Below are 19,394 nucleotides of genomic sequence, written 5' to 3'. Positions count from 1 at the left end.
TGAATGGCCCTTAATTATAACAGCATTCACACACTGCATCAGGTGTTAATCTTTCTTATTCTGTTGCAACAGTTCAATTTGAAGTTGCTTTACCAGAAAGTGACACATTTCTCAGTGATCTTGCTGTTTATCACTTTGATTTTCATTATTTGCACACTTTGGGTTTCTTTTCAATATTGAGTGACCGCAAATGTCCTGCTTTTCAGGTCTTACCCAGAGCCAACAAGTCCATCAGAATCTATACTGGGAACTCATTCTGATCTAATGCCAAAGATTCTGTTTAATGGGGCACGTTTTACAAGTACTGACCTAGGAAAACTGAAATTTTAGCAATGAGAAATGGCAAAAGTCCTTGACTTCCAGAAGCACTCAACTCTAAATGCTTAGAATGACAACTACAGCTATACTGTCTGCTGGTCCAATGATTCATTTTGTGTCCTTTATGTGCTACTGGTTGAGGCACTCGCCGTGAGCTGCCTGAGATTCTTGATGTTCTTTCCACCTCATCATCCTTTGGTTTAGTCCTGTAATACTCCAGTTTGTACAATATCACTGGAGATATACTATGGGTTTTTCAATTTAATACCAGCTGAAGTTAGAACCTTTGTTTTTGAGTCAATTTTTCAACATTTTTCTTAAGGCATTACTAGCCTTAGTGCTGAGGTGAAAATTGATGGATTATATTGATTCTATCTAGATCTACCAGGTAATGTATAACGTGTGGTTAGTTAAGCTTTTCCCTTTCCTCCAGGCAATGCTCATATATCACTAATGTCAGAAAGTCAATGCTATCCATCACCCACTACATTTCATTTCTTGAAAAGAGCTGTGATTGATGCCCCTTGTACCTTCTTCAATGTGGAAAATAGTTTGTTTCCTTCAGGAACAAAGCTTTAAAGAAATCTCTTACCGAGCCATGGTTAGCAGTTTTCATAATGGAGTATCTCCCTCTTAGTGACTCCCTTGCTGGGTAAGATCCATCTGGAAAAGCTGGGGCTTACTTTACTCAGCACGTGCAAGGCTGATTTTCTCTCTAAAAAATCTGCAAGGGAACTAACTGAAAATAATCATGAGCACTTTGACCTGCCAGCTCAGGATCATGATTATTTCACCAGTATGGTGCTTCTAGAAATTCATCTACTTTTAACCTCACTTCCTCTCAAAGCAGCTTAAGACAGAAGGTCAGCCATTATTGTACTGAATGATGAGTCAGGTCCAATATCTTCTGCTTCTGCTTCTGTTTCTTATGTTCTTATTTTCTATCTGTGTTGTCTGGTTATAGATTGAAATTTTTTCAGCTTTTATATTTGTAATAGAGAATCCATGGAAAAAAGAAAAAATATCTGCATAGAGGCTTTTCACAATCACTGGTCATCTCAAAAGTTCTAATTAAATATTTTTGAAGTGTATAATGTAAGAAATGTGACAGCCAATTTATGCACAGCAAGATCCACAATACTGCAAGATGATAATGATCAAATAATCAGTTTTGTTATTGAGGGATAGGTATTGGCCAGGATGCCGAGGACAACTCCTTTGCTCTTGTTCAAAATGGTGCCGTGGGATCTTTTATATTGACTTGAGGGGGCTCAGTTTAAGGTATCATCTGAAAGATGAAAGTGGGGCTGGGGGGGTAGGGGGAAGGGGGGGTCGAGGTGCAGATCAGGCCTTGATTTGATGTATTAGCTGAAAGGCAGTGCCTTCAAAAGTGCAGTACTCCCTCCATAGTTGCGCATGTGCACACACGCACACACACGCACTCAAAAAGTCAGGATGGGAGCTACCAATGTTCCCATTGGCTGCCCCACAACCATTTAACACTAAGAACAGTGTTAATTTCTTGGAGGTGACTACCACCCCTCTGAGGAACTTCCACCTTAAAGATCAGTTTGGTACTCCTAACATCATCATCAGGAGTGGCCAGTTAGGGGCTTCACCAGGCCGAAGGGTGGGCAGAGAGTGCGACCAACTGAGCTATAGTGTAATAATAAATATTGACAGTACTAAAACAGGACCATCTCCATGCCGTGCCTTGACCAAGCAGAATTGAAATAATATTCTATCCATAGTGCCACCACCAACAGGAAGTCAGTCAGTTTCCAACAGGGAAAGACAGTTGTTGAATTGGAATTGTAATGTGTTATCCAATCCAGGTTTGTATTTAACACCTGCGTGTAACTGCAGGAACTGAACAGTAGTAATTAGTCTGTGAAAATAGTTTGCAGCAATACCTTGAATTATTCTGAATAGCATGTGTTCTGAATAATTGAGGTGCATCTGAGGCTCATTAGCCCTTGATTCAAAGGTTTGTAGGGTTTGAGTCTCATTTCATAGCCTTACACTAATAGTCATGATGCTGCTGTTAGAAGTGCTGCCCATTCAGATGATATGATCGATTGAGGCCCTTCTCAGGTCAATGTGAAAGGTCCCATGACAGGATTCAAAAAGGAACAGGGGAGTTGTGCCCTCGCTCAATCCCACAATCAGCATCAGGTTAGTTAGCTCATTGCTGTTTGTGGGACCTTGTATGCAAATTGCCTATCTCATTTCCCTAAATGATATTGTAATTACTCTTTAAAGATACTGAATAGTTGGGTGTGAAGCTCTGGGAATGTGTAAAACAACAAATACATTCAATTCCTTTCCTGCAGATAGGAACACAGATTTAGCAATGAGGCTGTGAGACTTGGGGCAGAACAGCATAAGGTTAGCCCAGAAATATAAGGATGAAGGGAATCCCTTAAAAGTATGACAGATGAAAGGAGTTCCCCTGGAAAGCGGGTAAATAGATGTTTGGGAAACTGAATCGTAAGTGTGTACAGCACAGAAAAAGGCCATTCATCCCATCATGTCTGTACCGGTCAAAGAAAGACCACCTAACTATTCTATTGTCATCTTTCAGTACTTAGCCCATCGCCTTTGTGTTATACTGGGTGTGTTACCATTTGTCATTTGTGGAGGAATTTTGAAGGCAGATTTAAATTGTTAGATAATGCCTTTAAAGTAAGAGCATATTTATGTTATACATTTTTCTCTTTCATACAGGCAGTTTCCAGCTGCTCTGGAAGATTTGCATGAAGCTGTGAAGCTTTGCCCAAATAACCGTGAGATTCAGCGTTTACTGATTCGAGTTGAAGAGGAGTTCAGGCAGATGCAATATGCACAACAGCAGCAACAGCAGCAGACTCAGCGAGAAGACCTAGGCTCTATGCATGAATTATATGACGAGGAATATTTGGAGCAAGAGTTGGACAATGTTTCTGTTGGCTTACAGACAGAATCGAGACCTAGCCAAGGGCTGCCTGTTATCCAGAGTCCACCTTCTTCCCCTGCACACCGTGAGCCCAGCTACAGATCCAGCTCGCCTCTCAACTCCCACCAGGTCTTTGACTACAGACCAAACCCTTCAGTCTCCTCTCCAACTCGGCAGGGGCAGGGGTATCAGTCCACATCACCATCACTTTCTCCTACTCACCAGAATTCTCATTATCGGCCTAGTCCTCCACCTACCTCCCCTGCTCATCAGGGGTCCTCATATCGCTTTAGCCCACCCCCAGTGGGCGGGCAAGGCAAAGAATATCAATCCAGTCCCCCTCCTTCACCATTGCGTAGAGCCCCACAGTACAGAGCCAGTCCTCCTGCAGATAGTATGAGTGTATATAGACCTCAGTCTGGCTCGCCAGTTCGGTATCAACAAGAGCCCACCATAGGTCAGCTTCCTGGAAGGCCAAAGTCTCCTTTGTCCAAAATGGCCCAAAGACCTTATCAGTTATCTCAACCTCCATCAGGTTTACCCCAACAAGGGCTTAGATTACAGCCAGCCAAGGCCCAAATTGTACGCACTAATCAGCCCAGCTCTGCAGTACATTCTAGTGCTGTTATACTTGGTGGAGCCTATAACCAGGGGCCCCACTCCATGAGCACTAAACATCAGTCAGCTTCAGTTGATATGGCTCCTACTCAAAGCCGCCTGGTTTACCAGCCTGTAATGGGTGGAGTGGTGGCAGACAGCAGGCCTGTGCAGCACGTGCAAGCCAGTTTAAGTGCCGGTGCAATAAGCAATGTTTGCCAGCATCCAGGAACTGTGATGACTAAAGAGGATCACAGCCAAAGACCCTCTTCTGCCTTCCGAGGAGGGATGAGGTATGGCCAAACTCCTCAGATTGGTCGCAGTCAGTCTGCTTCGTATTATCCTGTTTCCCACTCCAAGCATGAATTAGAGAGGTCCTCTGTACCGTCCAGCCAGATTGCATCTCCAGATGTATCTCATATGATCAGGAGGGCACTCACTGTGAATCCTCCAGAAATTAAACCTCACCCACCAACGCCTCGACCACTGCTTCATTCTCAAAGCACTGGCCTTCGTTTCTCCCCCTCTAACAATAGCCTTTCCTCTAGCTCCAATGTTGTGTCCTCATTTCGCCCGTCTGCCTCCATCCAACAAATGGAGATTCCATTAAAGCCCTCTTATGAAAGTCGATCTTGTGAAGAACAGTCCCCCATATCTCCAACACAGGGTTACCCAGGAGATTCCGGTCGGTCCAGGACCACACCTTTCATGGGCATAATAGATAAAACAGCACGGACGCAGCAGTACACCCACATGCACCAGCAGAGCCGGACATGGGCTGTGTCCTCTGTTGACACTGTCATCACCAGCCCCACCTCCTCTGGAGGAATGTCCCCCCAGTCTGGCTCCTACAGTCCACCCCCTGTCAGTAATATTGCTTTCTTCAATAAGACTAACAATGCCCAAAACGGTCACCTAATAGAGGATGACATGTGTGTCTCCCACGGGAAGCTGACCAATGGATCCCGGGCAGAGATTTTGGAGAGGGTTAGTCAGGCTCCCTCATACCCGGATGTGAAGGTGGCTAGAACATTGCCTGTTGCCCAGGCATACCAGGACAGCATATATCGGCAGCTTTCCAGAGACTCACGACAAGGGCCAACGTCACCTTTAAAACCAAAGAGACCATTCGTAGAGTCAAATGTATAAAGGGAATTCTCTAGATTCTAAATCCCATGTTGTGAGCAGGTTTGCAATTAAACTCCTTGCTCATGTAGCCGCACAGTGCACTGTACAATGAAGCTGCTTCCACTTACATATGAAATAAGCCAGAAAGAAAATAGTGGGTTCAGTTCCATTCCGTTGCTTAATTATGATTAGTTTCTAACTTTTCTAACTGGTGTAAAAAAAATTTAAATGTCGGGGGGGGAGGGAAGTTGATATGAATATCAAAGTATGAATGCTTAAGTGACGAATGTTTAGACTAATGCATTATCAGGTCAGTTCACGTTTTTACTTTACATAAGATAGGTTAACGTACTTATGGGTAATTTTATTTAGGCTTTTTAAAGAAGTCTGACGCATAAGTTACAATAAGGTGCAGACAATGACATTTATTTTCAAAGACACTGCTGTGATTTGTACAGCTTGTAATCAGTTTACTATGATTTATACGTAATGGGTGCATTACACAGCACTGTCGGTACATTTCCAGAACCTCAGAAACCAATCTGCATTTAACCTTGAGATCAGTTCTCTGCACTAGCATGGGTCAGGACTAACTTACCTTCAGAGATAAACAGTGAGTGTTTGCTTAAGCTGCAAGGTTATTCTGTTTAATACTGTAAATGTTGTATGAAGTTTTGCTCTCTACGGACCTGTAGTTAATAATATTTAAGAGTATTTTAAGTTAAGTCAACTTGTATCAGGTAATTTTTTTAAAAACTTATTTTAAACCAGGTGCAACTATTGTTGAATTGAAGGGGACATTCCCAAAGCAAGGAATATGGGAGCTGAGTTTCCACTGGCATTCTCGCACTCCTTCGTCCTATCTTTGACGGAAGAGCCACAGAAATCCCAGGAAAAGAGGACGGGCACCATTTTTCTGGGGTTCTGAGGGCTGTCACCTGGATGAGTGGGAGAATGCTCCCAGGGTGCTTTCCATGTTTTTACTGGCTAGTTTCTCCATCTCTTGCATTGACTGCAGTGTTCTGTCCCATCTCTCTTGAAAAGGAAACCAGTCATTCTTATTGAAATTTGTTTGTTTTAGCATCAGCACTGGAACACTTTCACAGTTCACACCCCATTTCTGTCCTACAGCAACTGCAAACATAATTGCCTTAAAATTTCTAATACAAAATAATTATACAGAAAAGTTGCAAACAAAATTTGTGAAATGTTTGGTCGACCCTGGCGATTCATATTCCCAGCATCCTAAAATGTTAAAAGTGGAATTTTGTTATCACACTGATCATTTTGAAATGTGCATCCTGAAAGGAATGAATAAGCACACATTTGTTGACAGGACTGTTGACTTTGTAATTTGTGTTACTTTAAAGTGTTATTGAATATGTGTAGTGGTAATCCTCAATCAGATTGACCAAAAAGCTGCAAATTCATGTTCTAAATCACCTTTTCCTCCACTGCTTATGTTTCAGCAATGCCACTTTCCTGGATCCCAACCTAGAAATTCCATTTGCACTATCATTTTAGGATAAAATGAACAGCCCAAACAGAACAAGGCCTGTTTTGATCCATTGCTGTTCCAATCTAAAAAGACCATAAAGATTGAAAAGTGTATTTTTGTCTTAAATATGGATTGATACAAAATACTGTACATGCACTTGAATTAAGATGGATCCTGATTAACATCCTGAAATTTGTTTTCAACTTTATCCTGCATAATTTTTTCACTTACCTCCTTCCCCACCTCTTGTTTTTTATATTGTAAGCAGAGGGCAGACTCCAGATATCCTGATTTGAAAACTGAACCACAATTACTGTGGAATGAACTGGTATGAGGTTCATGCCTTGGCTTACTTGCTTCTCCAGATCTTGCCTGGTTGGGAAGCGTTTGTCTTCTGTTTGCCACTACCCCGCTCCACCTATTCAATGCCAGGAATTCACTCCATCAATATTGTTTTGTGGTGCATCATCATCTCCTTTATTCGCTGTATTTTAGTCCCATTTTTATCACTCATGCCTTTCATTCACTTCTGTTTCTCAGTTTATTTTTCTGTATGAATTGACCCATCACCTGTGAGACAGTTTGCTTTTTACCCTTCTCAGTTGTATCTATTTCACTTCCATATTTGGAAATGTCCCCCAAATGCACTCCAGATAAACAAAGTAATATGAAGTCATCCTTAAAATACACGCAGGCAAAAAACTTAATCACAATGTGCAGTTCCTTACTTACGCCAACACATTATTTCACAGAATTATTACACAGAAAGTTTGTCATCTGTATTTCCTGTATATGAGTGCACTTTATCGTAAATCTTTATATACTGGAATGATAATCGTGACTAGTGTTCTCATTAGGAGATAACAGTTGTGACCCTTGGTGTAAGTCCCAGAAAAAAAAGCAAAATGCTAAATTTGTAGCACAAATGTTTTGCTGTAAATAAATGTCACAGTGTTAGGCACTAATTCAGTAACCCTCAAACGCTCTTCCTTGGAAACTCCCAACAGCGCACAACTTAACTCTCTCACTTTCACCATGTATATATTGTGCATAAAAAAGTGGTACATATTACCTGAAATACATACAAAAATTGGTCTTCTGCCACGTACCTATGATATTTTTATAGTATAGTATTCAGAAGTAGAAAACCACCGTTCTGTTGATGAGAGAGTGTTTATAATGCTGATTACACGCTGTTATTTATGAATCTAGATTAGAACAGCACAGTTTAAACATTGGGGATTTGTATTTGGATTTGCAGTCTGCAAATTCTATCACTCTGGACAAAAGAAACTTGATTTGCAAAAGTTAGTGAGGAGAGATGAGAAGATTAGACAAAACTGTCAGGGGGATGGGTGTTACAGATGGGTAGTTTCCATGAATCACATGGTGTCTGTCATTAGCATCTACACAAACCAATCCACATGAAGTGTAGAAACAAACAATTAACAGCACCATAGAGAGCCATATGCAAAATTATCAGTGTCGCAATGCATAAAGAACAACACGGAAAAATGGCACTATCATTTTCTTAACTCTGATCTGGCAAAATGCATAATTAGCTGCAAAATTTGGTTTATATTCTGAATAAATCCTAATCACACTAATTTGGCTTGATCTGAATTTCAAAACCTCGTTAGGGTTATTAAAATTATTATTACAAGATTGCCCAACAAGCTAACCAAAGTTTGGAGTTAAGTTGTGTTGTTTGAATGTTTCCTCTAGCCTGCAGCTTTTAAAATCACAGGAGCTTGCTAACTCACCAGTGTCACTGCAAGTCCCTCGTCTTTTGCCCATATCTCTAGCTAGCTGTGAACAGACCAGTTAAGATGTAGCCTAATTCTAGTTATTAAAGCGCAGATTTACATACGTCTGGCAGGGTTTTGCAGTTTGTGCAGAATAAATAGTTGGTACTTTTGTTGGTCCAGCTGTTTCAGTAATAGTCCAATTATGTAACTTGTGGTCAGTGAGCGATGCACTCCTATTGCCAGCAGAGAGCTATGGGAATTTCTCCTCCACAAGGTAACTGAAGGAATGTTTTATAAGCAAAATGTGTTTCAATTTAACATTCTGGCCTACTTACAGAACTCTGAATTGTTGTTACGTAATGCTATAATTTACTCTTATTTTTAATTTATGTGCTTAACATTAAAGTTACTGACCACTCCTGTTGTAAACAGAAACACTCGTCCTCAGCAACAGTATTTTCATAACATACCGTATATCCTTCCAATTTCTCCAGTGATGTTGTGAAACACCCTTAACTGAAACGAATTATGGGGCATCAGTGCTTTAACTTCTTGGTTTTTAAGATGCAAGTACATTCAAATTAAATTCAATATACATACTACACAATTACTGGCTTTTAAAGAGAAAAAGAGTCTAATCCAAATTAAAGGAAGTGCAGAAACCCTTACCTCAGCACAAGGATAAGGAAGGAAGGGGTGTAAAATTAAATCTATATAGATCAACAATAGGTGTCCTAAAATATGTCAATGAATCACCATGGAGAAACTGGTTAAATGTTGTAATATGCAGTGTTGGAGAGCTACTTAAAACATTCAGGAATTTACTATTTTAAAAAGTGCCATGATTTGAAAATGCAATTTAGTAAGTACATATCTACAGATGTCTTACTGATCATCTATTGCTTCTCTCTCTCTTTCTCTGTCATGATTCCAAAGTTTAGTATTTGATATCTGAACTGGCTTATTTTCCATATTCATTGTAGAGTTAAGGGAGGAAATTAAAATATTGGGGCAAGGTGCAATACATAGTTCATGGACATCAATTGGTCTACCTTCACCAGAATTAACACATTAAAAATAGCCCTGTGAAGTTTCAGAACATTGTTTGTTGAAATGTACATTTCATTCTGATTTCAAATATTGTCATATATGTTTGCAGTTAAGATTATCAAACTTAATCATAACATTCTGAGTAGATAGCACACTTGAGACCTAAAACAGCCTAGTACTTTCATCTATTTGGATTTATCCAAAACAGAGTACAATATATAGCAGGAATTAATCTTCCTTCATAATGAGGAGTGCAATGTTATTTTTTTGTTGAGTAAATAGATACAGAATCAGCTGCGGCAGGGATGCAATGTAGGTACTTCTTTCTCCCCTTGAAAATGATAGAACAGAATACTAAACATTTGAATGTAATTGCAGAAAATTATATTTTCCATGTGTCATTTCTGTGTGGATCCATGGATTCCTTTTTGTTCTGTACTGTTAATAATGCACCAAGAAGGCATCTGTACACAGTGAGACACCAGCTGAGGAACTGTATAAAAATCTTTGGTTATCTCTCGTGTCTCTGTCTCTCTACCCATCTCTCTCTCTCTGTCTCTCTCTCTTTCCCTCTCTTTTGATGTAAAGAACTTTTCTCTGTATATTATAAGCTGCATGTTTTGTTCCAGTTACTGATTAATAATTACAAAAAAGTTGTGATATTGTATCCAGGTCGCCCTGGGCTGCGGCCCTTTCCATATTTTGGATGGAGATTTCTCTTTGCTGTATTGCTTGCTGAGCAGAGTAATATTGTCTGTACATGTGGGCTGTGAGTTAGTGCAAAAACAAAACAAAAAAATTAAAACAAATGCTTCTGTTTTTATTTTTCATTTACAGATTGTGATCTGTACAATTTACTGTATGAAAATACTGTACCTATTTATAAATGGTTAACACTTCAAATTAAATGAAACACAACTGCCTAACTTTCATTCATGCCTTTTTTTGAAATGTATATGAAGAGGTATAAATTGTCCATAATCTCATCAGACATGAAAGATATGTTGAGGCAGTGAGCAGATTTTATACAATAGGTGAGATGGACATAAATGTAAGTATTAGCAATTGCCATGCCTTCATAATAGAAAATGCTCATTTTATTCATATGTGGGACAAGGGCGTCACTGACTGACCAGCATTTATTGCCCTTGAACTGAGTGACTTACTCGGCCATTTCAGAGGGCAGTTGAGAGTCAACCACATTTTGCACTGGGACAACTCATTTCTAGGTGTCTTTATACTCTGAAGCGATTGTCATATAATCTTGCCTCAAAGCAGAGTGCAGCTCAGACCAGTCACCAGTGATTTTACTGCTTAGAAGCAGCGTCCTGTATGGCCCACCAATCTGGAAACATTGCTTGGCCTGATTTTTACATTCAGGTCAAAACCTGCTCCCACCTAAGGTTGTGTTATTAACTTCATACACAAACACAAGCATACAAGTGGGTAGGAAAGAGGACTTTTATAACTATGAATAACAGAACAGTAAAAAGAACCACAGAAAAACGTAAAGCACATGTCATTTCCAGGGGGTATGGAAAGTCCAAATCAGAGGGGACTTGCTCACAGAGATGTTCCAGTTCAGGTGCATGCCTGGCTGAAGACAGAGTAGAGTGTTCCTTTAAGATGTCAGCCCACTTGTGAGAGGAGGTTGATATTCAGAGACTTAGTCTGCTTGGGAGATGGTGGTCACTTCCATATAAAAAGACTTTTAATTGGGCTTGTTGCAGGCTGCTTAGATTTCAAAGTGGTCACTGAAGTCCTGTAACTTCTTTCCTCCATGAAGATGTTTATCTGGATTTGGTTTGGTGGCTTACCATCTGAAAAACTCATTATATTGATGACCCTGTTCCAGGTAGCTATTGTCTTGGTAGGCCCTCAGATGCTGCTGGCGGGGTAAGGTTTTAAAGATGCAAATGGTGTCTTTCCTTTCAATAGTTCCATTTTGAAATTGATCCTAACAGCTTCAGATGTGAAGTTCTACGAGCAACATATCAGGGCATGTCTCCAATCCACGTAATGCCTTTGTTGTCACCTTTCAATTCCAAGCATCAGGTGACTTGTAGCAGCCATCTATTGGTTCGGCAAAGATAATTTTTAAATAAGCAAATGGAAATAATGTTTGATTTACTTAATTTATGATTTCTGTCATATCTTGGGGATGTGTTACTGACGAGTTAACTCTATTTTCTCCCTTTTAATCAACTTTGCTGCTTCGTAAAACACCTCAATTGGGGCGTTTAAGAGATCCGTGGATAGGTTTATGGATGAAAAGGGATTGGTTTAGGTTAGAGAGTCATTGTTTTTTAACTGGTTGGCGCAACATCGTGGGCCGAAGGGCCTGTTCTGCGCTGTAATGTTCTATGTTCTATATGTTCAACTCTTAGACAACCACAGTTTAACATTATAACATTTATATTTTAATTTAAATTAAACTTCCTCAGTAAGCCACAGATAGATCTTCATGAGTTTTTGTTTTTCAGTAAAATGTATGAGTGGAACATTTGAATAGTTCCCACACTACGTATACTGCCATTACTTTCGTTTATTTGTCAATCATCCTTAGTCAGCTCTCATATCTATGCAATATTGTCTTGGTTAAATTTTAAGATTCTCGTTTCTGATTGGAGCAAGTAATTTTCAAATTTAACAAGGAGTTGTGTTATGATTACTATTTCCTGGTGGAATTTTTAAATGAGATTGCTAGTTAACCCTGCTTCATTACATAATAATGCTCTTACAATAGCTTTATCCTTTATTGGGTCCATCCTGTATGACTCTAGGAACATGAAACCAATTGACAAATCCAACTTCCAGACTGGCTAATTCATCAGTCCAGTCCATATGATGATTTACACCTCCCACCCCAAAGAAATATTACAGTTCCTTTTGTTACAAGCTCCAATAATTCTTTGCAAAATGCTCTATCCAAAGGTATTGTTACTGTTAGGGAGTCTAACGAACTATTCCTACCAGCGTTTTCTAACCCTTGATATTCCTAATCTCCATCCATATGGATTTTATTTCCAGGATTTTCTGAGTCAAGATCCTTTCTCCCCATTATCCTAATGCCATCCTATCAAGGCTACCTTTTCTACTTTTCCATTCTGCTTATCTTTTTGAAATGTTGTATACCCTGTAATTTATTTAGAAACTAGAAGCAGGAGTCGGCCATTTGGCCCTTTGAGCCTGCTCCGCCATTTATTTTGATCATAGCTGAACAATGAATTCAATATCCTGATTTCTCCTCCACCCCCATATCTCTTGATTCCTTTAGCCCCAAGAGCTATATCTAATTTCTTCTTGAATTTTCCACCTTGTTCCTCTGGATTGGATTTTGTGTATGGAAATCAGGATTCCTGCCTGCCTATGATGAGGACATTGAACCATAAACCTGACATCACATGATGGTCTTGCAGATTGATAGCCCACTCACCATATTTTTAAAAATCTAATTAAAGGGCAATTTAACTTGTTAACAAGGCAGTATATCCAAGTAATGTGCTCTTGCAGCAAAAGGAGGTGGGCACTTGGGAAACACGGTTAATGGGAATCATGTTTTTTTATATCAAAAGTGTTGCAGAAGTGAATGTAAAAAATACAAGCAGTGCTATGGCTGACTTTAGCAGAGTAAGAAGTTTCACAACACCAGGTTAAAGTCCAACCAGTTTAGTTGATAGTAATCCCTCAAGCCAGGACTTGAGAAGCTGAGTTACAGAGAAAGATTGAATAGGTTAGGACTTTATTCCCTGGAGCGTAGAGGAATGAGGGGAGATTTGATAGACGTGTATAAGATTTTGATGGGTATAGATAGAGTGAATACAAGCAGGCTTTTTCCACTGAAGCTAGGGGAGAAAAAATCTAGAGGACATGGGTTAAGGGTGAAAGGAGAAAAGTTTAAAGGGAATATTAGGGGGGATTCTTCACGCAGAGAGTGGTGGGAGTGTGGAATGAGCTGCCGGATAAAGTGGTAAATGCGGGGTCACTTTTAACATTTAAGAAAAACTTGGACGGGTTCATGGATGAGAGGGGTGTGGAGGGATATGGTCCAAGTGCAGGTCAGTGGGACTAGGCAGAGAAATAGTTCAGCACAGACAAGAAGGGCCAAAAGGCCTGTTTCTGAGCTGTAATTTTCTATGGTTCTAAGCTTTCGGAAATAGTGTTCCAGTGAAGGAACACCATTTCTGAAAGCTTGTGGGATTACTATCAAATAAACTGGTTGGACTTTAACCTGGTGTTGTGAGACTTCTTACTGTGTTACAGTAGGAATCTCTACGTCATGACCGGCATCTCTACATCATGACTTTAGCAGCACAGAGCAGGGAGGCAGATTGTGTTTCTCCTTGCATTTCAATCTATTAGGCTATGATGTGGAGGTGCTGGCATTGGACAGGGGTGGACACAGTAAGAAGTCTCACAGTATCAGGTTGAAGTCCAACAGGTTTATTTGGAATCATGAGCTTTCGGAGGTAATGAAGGAGCAACAGTCGAAAAACTTGTGATTCCAAATAAACCTATTGGACTTTAATCTGATGTTGTGAGATCTTTTATTGATTTCCTGGGGAATGTGGGGCACTTTTGTGCCACTCTATTTATGCTGCATATCACAATCTCCATTGGGGATTATTCATGGTAAATGTACAGAGCTATGAAGATAGAGCAGAAGGGAAGGCCTGGGTAGGATGCTTTTTCAGACAGTGAAGATTCAATGGGCCAAATGGCCTTTTTCTACACTGTAGGGATTCTATGGTGTCAGAGGAAGGGGAGGGCTGCTAGCCAAGGACTGGTGCACCTGATGGTCCAGTGAACTGGGCAACCGGCAGAAAAAAGGCCTATAAAGGAGAGGCAGCAGCAGGCAGATGAGTGGCGGAGAAGGCAGCATCCTATTGGACATGGTTCACACAATTATAGATGGCACAATGCATGAGAAGACTCTTAAGGAGAAGGTCACATCAGTCTATGACATGCTGGTTAGGGATATCACATCCAATAGTAGGTACACAATGTCACAGTGCCACAGTGGTACTGAAACATTTCACCAGGCATCATCTGGAGATCGGTATGGGATCTCAGCCAGAGTTTCACTGTGTCAAGCTATTCTCAAATGCTATATTTAAGCATTGCTGAAGAGTTTATCTTAGTAAGCGAGGACAACCCCAGTCAGGCTGAAAAAGCCAGAGGCTTTGCTAGCATTGACAGATTTCCGAAGTTCAAGCAGAGCAGATAGCACATGTGGCTATTAAAGTGCTTTCTGGAGAGGAAGGGATACCATTCCATGAATTTTCAGCTTGTATGCCAGCACAAGCAACAGGAGTTGGATGTCTTATTGAAGTTGCACAAGGCATTGGAAAGGCCACATTTATAATACTGTGTACAGTTCTGGTCACCCTATTATAGAAAGGATATTATTAAATTAGAAAAAGTGCAGAAAAGATTTACTAGGATGCTACCAGGACTTGATGGTTTGAGTTATAAGGAGAGGCTGGATAGACTGGGACTTCTTTCTCAAGAGCATAGGGGGCTTAGGGATGATCATATATAGGTCTATAAAATAATGAGGGCCATTGATCAGCTAGATAGTAAATATCTTTTCCAAAAGGTAGGAGAGTCTAAAATAGAGGGCAAAGGTTTAAGGTGAGAGGGCAGAGATACAGAGGGGCAGTTTTTTCACACACAGGGTAGTGAGTGTCTGGAATCAGCTGCCAGAGGTAGTAGTAGAGCCGGGTACAATTTTGTCCGTATCTCAAAGGGCAATGCAGTAAGGGATCCACTGTTATATATTTGGGAAAGTTACAGTTTTAAGAGCTGACCACATAATTTGATGCTGTTATTTTTAGGCTCTTGCAGAAGCTCCTGTTTTCCTTTGCAGTTTTGAACTGGATAGAGTACAGAGAGCAGCTCTGAAGATCGACAAGTTTGGAACTGCCCATAAAAAGTTAAAACAGCAACAAGGATGGCATGGAAAGAATCACAGAAACCCTACAGTACAGAAAGAGGCCATTCGGCCCATTGAGTTTGCAGTGACCACAATCCCCCAGGTCCTGCCCCATATCCCTACATATTTACCTGTTAATCCCTCTAACCTATGCATCTCAGGACACTAAGGGGCATTTTTAGCATGGCCAATCAACTTAACCTGCACATCTTTGGACTGCAGGAGGAAACCAGAGAACATGGAGGCAACCCACACAGACACCAGGAGAATGTGCAAACTCCATACATCGTGTCCCAACCCAGGAATTGACCCCAGGTCCCTGGAGCTGTGAAGCAGCAGTGCTAACCACTGTGCTACCGTGCCGCATAGATGTGCTAAATTGAGCCATTCAGTGACTGAATGCTGGAAAAAGGAGAGTCAATGCAGGAATTGTGGCAAAATGGATCACATTTCAAAAGCTTGCTGAGCTGGACCAGCTTCCCTTGAGAAGAATATTCAGAAGAAATTGTGTACCTTAAAGAAAAATAACAAGTTGCATTCTACAAAAGGAACTTACAACCTGGAAGGAAATAAGTATGATTACGAAGGAAAGAATGTTCAGAAATATGATGAAGAGCTCTAACTGAACATTTTATCCACACAAGCTGGAGTACGTAGCTTCTCGGCGATTCTGAAGTTAAGTGGACAATCTATTAGGATAGAGGTTGACACTGGTGCTGCTGTATCTCTAATTCCTGAGACTATATACCAACAAAAACTGAAGCATTTACCTTAAAACCAGCTGATATAATGTTATATAGAATAGAACATATATGCACAGACATAGAACATGCCATTAATAATTACCATGTGGTCCATGGTAATTTGGGAGATCATGTTTGGAGAAGATTAAGCTTAATTAGAGTGCTGTCAACAGATTGGATGTCAAAACTGATCTACAGCACTTGCTGGGTAAATACAGGAGTGTTTTCAAAGAGACACTCGACTCAATGAAGGGAGTTCAAGTGAAATTCAAAATAAGGCATAATAATCAAAAAGTCTCAAAGCCAGAGTGGTGCCACATGCAATTCATCCCAAGGTGCAAGAAGTGTTAGGGTACCAATGTTGTGAAGCCTGACTAGACCCAACAGTTTTTCTATTTTGGTTTTAGTGTGAGGATGAGGTGTTTTACTCCAGGTGTGATTCTAGGAAGCTTTTATCAAAATAAAACTCATTTAACGATACAGTTTAACTATAATGAATGAATTAGCTTTATTTTTACCAATTGAAATGCTTAAACATGACAAGATACAATGCTTGACTCCTAATCTATCTCTATTAGTTCCAATTCAAGCAATATTTCTCTTATAGACTTAAACTCCTCTTCAAAATCAGTTAGCACCAGATAGTGCTCACTTGGCCTGCCAGTCCTTGAACCTCCAGAATACCTCAGGAGAGGGAGACAGAGAGAGACCCAGGAGATCCCAAACACCAGTCTCCAGAGAGAGAGAGAGATAGATAGAGACATATCTTGCTTCTTTCAAAACCTGGCAGTAACTATCTGTTTTTACCTGTACGCTTAGCTCATCCCCTTAAGCAAGTGAATTTCTTAATCAATCTAATCAAAACCTTAGGAAAGGCTGAGGTTATTTTCGTTAGAAGAAGGTTAAGAGGTGAATTAATTGAGGCATACAAGATGATCAGAGGGTTAGATAGGGTGGACAGTGAGAGCCTTTTTCCTCGGATGGTGATGGCTAACACGAGGGGACATAGCTTTAAATTAAGGGGTAGTAATTATAGGATAGATATCAGAGGTAGGTTCTTTACTCAGAGGGTAGTAAGGGCGTGGAATGCCCTGCCTGCAGCAGTTGTGGACTCGCCAACTTTAAGGGCGTTCAAATGGTCAGTGGATACCATATGGATAATATTGGAATAGTTTAGGTTAGAGGGTCATTAGATTAGTTCCACAGGTCGGCGCAACATCGAAGGCCGAAGGGCCTGTACTGCGCTGTAATGCTCTATGTTCTACGTTCAGGGGAAAAACCAAATAAACAAAAATGCATTAACTCAGATTAAAATGCCTCCAGCTAAAATCAATCATTTGCCTGCATTCTCAGCATGTGAGTTGTCTGTTTTGCAGTCAAGTTGGTACTAGAACATAGAACATTACAGCACAGTATAGGCCCTTCGGCCCTCAATGTTGTGCCGAGCTATGTCCAAACCCAAGATCAAGCTATCCCACTCCCTATCATTCTGGTGTGCTCCATGTGCCTATCCAATAATCGCTTGAAAGTTCCCAAAGTGTCCGACTCCACTATCACAGCAGGCAGTGCATTCCACACCCCAACCACTCTCTGAGTGAAGGTATTGTGTAAAACAGAGCTGAATTTTAAATATACCCCTCACAAGAAACATGATAATGCATTTCTTAAAGGCACTATATCATCACACGTGACTTGTTAATACTGGCAGGTTCGAGCCAGTTACAAGGAGTGACTGGGCTACTTCCATTGTACCTGTTACAAAGCCAATCATAAATCCAATCATAAAAGCAAATGCTGCAGATGCTGGAATCTGAGACAAAAACAGAAAATGTTGGAAAATTTCAGCAGGTCTGACAGCATCTGTGGAGAGAGATAGAGGCAATGTTGTTCTAATCAATATCCTCATCCTTTAATTGAGGATTCATTTGCTGGATTATCAGGTGGGCAATATTTCAGCCAGATTAATCTTTCACAAACATATTTATAGATGAATGTAGCTACTGAATATCAGGCATTGTTTACCATTGTTAATCATAATGGTCTTTGTTATAAAAGATTGCCTTTTAGAATAATATCTACACCAGGCCTATTCTAAAGATTGATGGATCAGATTTTAAGTGGTTTCTCTGGTACACAGTGTAATCTGCTTGACATTTTAAGAGGACTTAAATAATTTAGAAGCAACATTGGAATGTCTTCAAGCACGTGGTTTGTGTATCAAGTAAGAAAAGTATGACATTTTTCCAGACTTCAGTCCAGTATTTGGCTCATGTTTGTAATAAAGTCTTACAAAGAACATTGAAGAAAATGCATGCCATTGGAGAAATACCACGTCTGATGAATGTGACCCAACTGAGGTCTTTTTTAAATTGTTATAGCATATTTGTTCTTGACTTAGCTGCATTATTGAAGTCATTGCATAATTTAAAATGTGTGAAACAATCAAGGGACTGGACAACAGACTCTAAGAAAACATCCAGATGTGAAAGATGCTTTGTCCTTGTCTAACTTATTGGTTTATTTTAATCTGAAGCTACCATTACTGTTTGCTTGTGACACCTCCTCATGGAGCAGAAACAATAATTTCACATATTATGACTTCAGAAGATGAACAATCAATATTTTTTGCTTCACATATTCTAACTAGTGCTAAATCTAATTATGCTCAGATAGAAAAAGAAACATTGAGTATAATTTTTACCATACAAAAGTTTAATCATTATTTATAAGGTGGTCATTTCATGTTATTGACTGACCATTGACCATTAAGTATTATTTTTGGATGATATAAAGATAGTCCATCATTAGCAGCTAGTCAATTGCAAAGATGATCACTGATCTCGTCTGCACATTTATGATATAAACTATCATCAGAGTGCCGTGCTGACACATTATCACATTTACCTTTGCCTAGTTTGCTAATATTACCAACTAGTCTTACTAATATTCTTTATTTTTCATTGTCAGATCATTTGCAGCGACAATTTCTCAAGTTCAAAGACATACCAGAAAAGATCCGGTGATGGGGAAGGGACACAAAGTCCAGATACTGATTGGAAACTGTATGTGTCAAGAAAGCTTAATTTGACTGCCTAAAGTTTACATCTATTGTGGGGAATCCAAGTGATCATTCCTCCTCGTCTGTCTAGAAGAGGTCTTGGACAACTACATGAAGAACATCCTTGTATAGTCCGGATGAAGAAATTAGCACGTAATTATCTTTGGTTGAGTCTGGGATGCACAAATTGAAGAAAAAGTGAAGCAGTGTCAATCCTGTGCGCAAATAAGAAATACACCACCATTGTCTCCTTTACACCTTCGGGAATGGCCTAAAATACCATAGAATCATAGATCACATAAAATCATAGAATCCCTACAGAAGGAAGACATTCAGCCCATAAAATTTGCACTGACTGTTTGACAGAGAACTTTACCCCCTCTC

General features: G+C 40.0%; 1 protein-coding gene across 4 annotated transcripts in view; it reads left to right on the top strand.

Moving 5' to 3' along the window:
• LOC145359270 (protein TANC2-like) overlaps positions 1-5,829 on the top strand; it is a 1,038,666-nt gene extending 1,032,837 nt beyond the window's left edge. For all 4 annotated transcript variants that reach the window (XM_080213802.1, XM_080213801.1, XM_080213799.1 and 1 more), the window contains one exon: positions 3,046-5,829. In XM_080213802.1, coding sequence (XP_080069928.1) covers positions 3,046-4,999 — 1,954 coding nt within the window. In that variant the 3' untranslated portion in view covers positions 5,000-5,829. The remainder of the gene's footprint in view (positions 1-3,045) is intronic.
• The last annotated feature ends 13,565 nt before the right edge of the window (positions 5,830-19,394 follow it).

The sequence above is a fragment of the Carcharhinus amblyrhynchos genome, chromosome 27 (genome assembly GCF_965287045.1).
Source record: "Carcharhinus amblyrhynchos chromosome 27, sCarAmb.v2.hapA, whole genome shotgun sequence".
NCBI classification, from domain to species: Eukaryota; Metazoa; Chordata; class Chondrichthyes; order Carcharhiniformes; family Carcharhinidae; genus Carcharhinus; species Carcharhinus amblyrhynchos.
The sequence above is the reverse complement of the archived record's forward strand: the minus strand, read 5'-3'. Positions and strand labels throughout refer to the sequence as shown.